The sequence below is a fragment of the Terrapene carolina genome, unplaced genomic scaffold (assembly GCF_002925995.2).
Source record: "Terrapene carolina triunguis isolate 2854851 unplaced genomic scaffold, T_m_triunguis-2.0 Scaffold674, whole genome shotgun sequence".
Classification (NCBI taxonomy): Eukaryota; Metazoa; Chordata; order Testudines; family Emydidae; genus Terrapene; species Terrapene triunguis.
The window spans coordinates 361,719-367,462 of NW_020665025.1; the positions used below are offsets into that span (position 1 = coordinate 361,719).

General features: G+C 50.1%; 1 protein-coding gene across 1 annotated transcript in view; it reads left to right on the plus strand.

The window, feature by feature from the left end:
• The window catches only part of RNF121 (ring finger protein 121), a 30,135-nt gene extending 24,636 nt beyond the window's left edge, over positions 1-5,499 (plus strand). The window contains exons 7-8 of the mRNA XM_026659759.1: positions 2,443-2,544; positions 5,100-5,499. Of these exons, the coding sequence (XP_026515544.1) occupies positions 2,443-2,544; positions 5,100-5,220 (223 nt within the window). The 3' untranslated portion in view covers positions 5,221-5,499. The remainder of the gene's footprint in view (positions 1-2,442; positions 2,545-5,099) is intronic.
• Positions 5,500-5,744: the final 245 nt, after the last annotated feature.

A 5,744-nucleotide genomic window follows, 5' to 3' on the forward strand; every position in this document is an offset into this window, starting at 1 on the left:
CCCCCCCCCCCCCCCCCCCCCCCCCCCCCCCCCAGAGCGCTGCTTTATCTCGTTATATCCGAATTTGTGTTATATGGGGTGGTGTTATAATGAGGTAGAGGTGTGTATACACACAATCTTCCTACTGTATTTTCCACTGCATGCATCTGATGAAGTGGGTTTTAGCCCACGAAAGCTTATGCCCAAATAAATTTGTTAGTCTCTAAGGTGCCACAAGTACTCCTGTTCTTTTTGCTGATACAGGCTGACACGGCTACCACTCTGAAAGATAAAAATGTCACTGGCCTAGATTGTCAGATCTTTGAGGCTGGGATGGCCCAGTACTGCGGGGTTCTGGTCCAGGACCAGGGCTCTGAGATGCTACCACAATACAAATAAAAACATCTTGAAGCTTGCAGGCTGTATCCAATGTTTTGTATCAATACAGTGCATCCTCCTCAATCTTACAGCACTTGATCTGAGAGTAGATTGAATTTTCTGAGGATTTACAAGTAAGTTTGTTAGAGTTAAAAATAAGACTGGGATCTCTACAGGTTTGGGGGAGGCTTTTTAATACTACTAGCAAATAAGGTATTGGGTTCTGAGAACATTTCAATCTCCCTGCACACTCAATAACAGACTTAAAAGTGGCCATTCTTCAACAAAAAAAACTTCAAAAACAAACTCCAACAAGAAACTGCAGAACTGGAATTAATTTGTAAACTGGACACCATCAAATTAGGCCTGAATAGAAACTGGGAGTAGATGGGTCACGCAACTCCCACCAGGGCTCTGCCCCGGACAGCTCTGACTGAATTTAAGCCTTGCAAATGCCACATAATCTTATTGGAATCCTCATCTTCCTTTTACCCTTTCTCCCTTTGTACTGCTTGTTCTCACACCGTGTCATGTCTTAATTCAATTGTAAGTTTCTCTAGGCATGGACTGCAGATGTTATCTGTTCTATAAAGTGTGTGATATGCATAAGCAGTGTGGTGAACAATGGGTAAGCAAGAAGCAGCATTCTAGAACTCAGTCATTAGAAGGTGGTGGTAGTGGGAGTTTTCAGCTACCCGGAGGCCTGGTGGGTTGCTGTACGTAGGCTCAAACTGAACAGGACATTTGAGTCATCATTTATGGGTGTTGAAATGTGAAAACAAAAAGCAGAAACTACAAGGGAGCAAGCAGCACTTGACTTCATTTGGAGCTACATAACATCTACTTCCACATCACTAATTACATTTTATCTGTCATTAAAAATAACAGGAGTACTTGTGGCACCTTAGAGACTAACAAATTTATTAGAGCATAAGCTTTCGTGGGCTACAACCCACTTCTTCGGATGCATATAGAGTGAAATATATTGAGGAGATATATATATACACACATACAGAGAGCATGAACAGGTGGGAGTTGTCTTACCAACTCTGAGAGGCCAATTAAGTAAGAGAAAAAAAAACTTTTGAAGTGATAATCAAGATAGCCCAGTACAGACAGTTTGATAAGAAGCAAGTGTGAGAATACTTACAAGGGGAGATAGATTCAATGTTTGTAATGGCTCAGCCATTCCCAATCCCTATTTAGCCCTGAGTTGATTGTGTCTAGTTTGCATATCTAGTTGGAATTGATATGCAAACTAGACACAATCAACTCAGGGCTGTCCTCTGCCTCATTAACTACACCCCTTCCAAACCAGGTGGTGGGAGCTGCTGCCACCTGAGGAGGGCCAGTCTGTACTCCACTCTGGTTCCATGGCCCACTGGGGATAGTAGTTGGCAGTTCCTTCGCAGAGCTGTGAGCATCCGGGTAACCTGGCGCAGTTCACAAGTTCCTCTCATGTCAGGCCACACAGTATGGGTTTCACAGCTATTTGCCAGACAGCAGAGGAATATGGAGATTTGGGAATAATGGGCTCAGTTCTAGGTTTGAGAGGGGAGCATTCTGTAGTGGCCCTTCTGCCCCTGGCCCTCCAGCCTGTCCGTATCGCCGGTTCCATGCATGCTCAGCCTTAATTTCATCCCGGATGATTTAGGTCTGGCGTAGTTATAAGCAACTGAAAACAGTCTTACAATGAAAACTGTGGGGCAGCCTTGACTATATGTGTCTTCCTGCACCACCTGTAACTATCAAGTCATAGTGACTGTCCCACTATCTACTCCACTGTTAAACCTGTCCTATACGCCAAATCTGATGGATTAACTGGCCAGGTTTATGTTCTTGGTTCTGCCGGTGACTTGGCTACTCGGGTGGCACTGTTATATCCTAGGGGAGGGTGATGTGAACAGTAGAGCACGCCTGCCCCAGGAGTGAGGTCAGTGCATAGTAGCAAGTCTAAATTCCTGCAGAATTACTTCCCATGTGTGCTGAGTTCTAATCCCAGTGTTCCTGCTCTTTTGCTGGTTTTTTTTTGTTTGTTTTTCCCCCCCCCCCAAGCGCAGCTTCCCTTAACTTGTCACCCTTCAGATTCCACGAGTTCTGCATCCGAGGCTGGTGCATCGTTGGGAAGAAACAGACGTGTCCATACTGCAAAGAGAAGGTGGATCTCAAGAGAATGTTCAGTAACCCGTATCCTTTTCTGGCCTTGTGACCAAATCCTAGCAACTTCGTCTCTTTTGTTTGCCTTGCACCTTGAAGGTGATCTGCAAACTTATTAACCAATCAACATGACAGCCCTGTGCTGGAGATGGGGTCGGGACGGTTGGGCTCCCCTCTCTTCCATTGCATGAATGTAGATGGACTAAATGGGCTGCAGGTGTTAAAGTAACCCAGTTTTAAACAAGGAAGGGGTTTGGTATACCGAGATCTCAGCCTGTTTAGTACCCTGGCCAACACACCGTTAAAAATCCCTGTAACCTTTTCTTAAAGATACAGAAACGGATAAAAGCAGTGGAAATGTGAGGTATTAAGTCAGGCCTTTATTTTAACAGCATCCCTCGTGCCCTTTCCTGTTGGCTGGAGGGAGTTTTAATGGGAAAACCCCCTTGTGTGACAGTCTCTTAGATGGTATCGAAGCTCTTGCTGCTGCTGTTTAAAGTCCTTTCAGTCCAGGTGCTGGCTGGGATTCAGCTGGAGCTGGTAGGGTGACGATGTCATCTGGGCACCTCTCTCTGGTCTGCTCAGGATGACGAAGGCCTGGGCTCCCAGGAAATGGTGCAAGTGGCAGCCATGATGGTGAAGCTCACTCCGCTAGCCACTGCCATCTGTGTCTGCCCACAAGCGGTTCTCTCACGGACCCAAACAGGGAGTGGTGGCTGGAATAGCCCCTCCCCTCGCTGTTTTGTCCACCAATCAGGCTTACTATCCAATACACCAGAGGTGGGAAAACTACAGCCCAGGGGCCGCATCCGGCCCTTCAGATGTTTTAATCCGGCCCTCGAGCTCCCACAGGGGAGCAGGGTCTGGGGCTTGCCCCGCTCGGCGTGTGCCTTGACTCCACACAGCTCCCGGAAGCAGCGGCACGCTCCCCTCTCTCCCCCCCCCGGCTCCTACATGTACGTGTAGCCAGGGGGCTCTGCACGCTGCCCCCACCCCAAGTGCCGCTTCCGCAGCTCCCATTGGCTGGGAACTGTGGCCAATGGGAGCTCCAGGGGTGGTGCCTGCAGATGGGGCAGCGTGCAGAGCCACCTGGACATGCCTCCATGTAGGAGCCAGAGGGGGGACATGCTGCTGCTTCTGGGAGCTGCTTGAGGTAAGCGCCATCTGGAGCCTGCACCCCGACTCCCTCCCACATCCAACCCCCTGCCCCAGCCCTGAAACCTCAGTCCCAGCCCAGAGCCTCCTCCGCACCCTGAACTCCTCATTTCTGGCCCCACCCCAGAGCCTGCACCCCCAGCCAGAGCCTTCACCCCTTCCCGCACGCCAGCCCCTAATTTTGTGAGCATTCATGGCCCGTCATACAATTTCCATCCCCAGATGTGCCCCTCGGGCCAAAAAGTGGGTCGTCCCCCCCTCCCTCCCGCAGTACACCAAGTCTGGCTCACTAACTTCTAGCTCCATGTCTCCGGTTTTTAACCAGCATCATTTCAGCACCATTCTTGACCTCTTTGTTTGGACTGATTCTGTCTGTCTCCCGTTTGTACCTCTTCCCCTCAAGATGGGTTATTAGAGGTTATTGTATCCTCCTATGAACGTTCACATCTTACACGTGAGCTCCCACTTCAGGTAACGTTGAAGGGCCAATTGTCAGACATCCTCTAAAAGATCCTACCCCCTCACTCAATGTGTGCCCTGTTATCACACCCCCTCTGCAGGCTGCTCAGAGGGATGAGGCAAGTACTTCTCTTCTCTTCCCCCCCCCCCCCCCCCATTAGTGCTTTGCTTTTATTCTGGCAGGTAAGAGTTGGGGGAATTTTATGTCTGGCTTGACTTGGTAAACGTGGCCCCATCTTACTCAGCAGGTCGGATGTACGTGGGCTATTGGCTGCTTGCTGTAATGACTGGTTTTGACTGCTTGTTCCTAGGACCGTTGTAGCTGCAAAGCTGGGTTGAAAGAGGGCCTAAAGATATTCTATACTACCCAGCCCATCACTGTGGAGACATATAGCATACCGCTTTTGGGGGGGGCCCCCCCCCCCCCCCCCCAGTACTTTCCTTGTCGTTCTCCAGCCCAGCAACCCTTCCTCCATCCCCAGGCTCCCATTCCAACACTGAGCTCTGGGGTGGGGATACGCCTCAGCACATGGATTGCACTATTCTGAATGCCATTGCAAGGGGCTAGTGCCAGGGACTCCATCAGAAGGTTGCTGTTCTGGACACACAAGAAGGGTTACCAAGGGTGATGCTAGACCCCAGCATTGCCCTTCTCCCCCACTGGCACTGCCTATCCTGAGCCCGTAGCCCAAGGAAATGAAAGCCCAGCTGTATGATCCCTGCTTTGGAAGGCCCGTCTTTGTGTGCTATTATCTCCGGTTGTCATCTTGATACTGTATCAATAGGTCCACTTCCTCTAACCTTTCTGCCATAGCTTATAATTCTGCCATCCTCAAGTCAGAGGTGCAAATAACAGGGCTGCATGCAGAAGGCTTCAGCTAGGTAAGACACCTGCCCGCAGCCTTCCGAGCCAGCCCCACGTTTCTCTCTCTGCTTCCCCGTTTTGCTGCTTTAACTCTTTCCGCATACAGCTGGGAAAGGCCCCACGTCATGTACGGGCAGCTGCTCGACTGGCTACGCTACCTGGTGGCCTGGCAACCCGTTATCATTGGACTGGTACAAGGGATCAACTACATCCTGGGGCTGGAATAAATGCTGAGCGGCCAGCGAGCCGGGGACATCACAGCAGGACTTCGACAGCAGTGGCGGAGGGCAACAGCTGGCCAGGAAGACTTGCTTGTATCATTCACCTCTCAGGATCTTACACGCCCACAACACGTCTCCGGGGACTAAGGGAAAGACTTGGCGCTGGCCAGCTCCCAGCAAAGCGGGTTTATGCTGGGGCGGGGGAAGGGTATTCTTTTTTAAAGCGATTATTTTAATGAGCGTATTTAAAACTTTATATTGCAGATTAAAAAGGAAATTAATGTTTGTCCCACTTCCCTCCTCCAACCACCTCTCCACTTAGTTGTCTTATTCCCCTAGAACAAAGAAAGCCAAGCTGGTTTGGGAAGCTAGCAGAGACCTCTCGCAGAAACCCACGGCAGCTTGCTAGGTACCGTCCCACCTGCTCTGGCTAAATGAGATCCCTCGCCACTTGCTCAGGTCTCTTCTTCACTGCAGGTGCCAGCGACTCTGCTGTAACCTGGTGGCAGAGGGCTCCTGTGGCCTTTGAC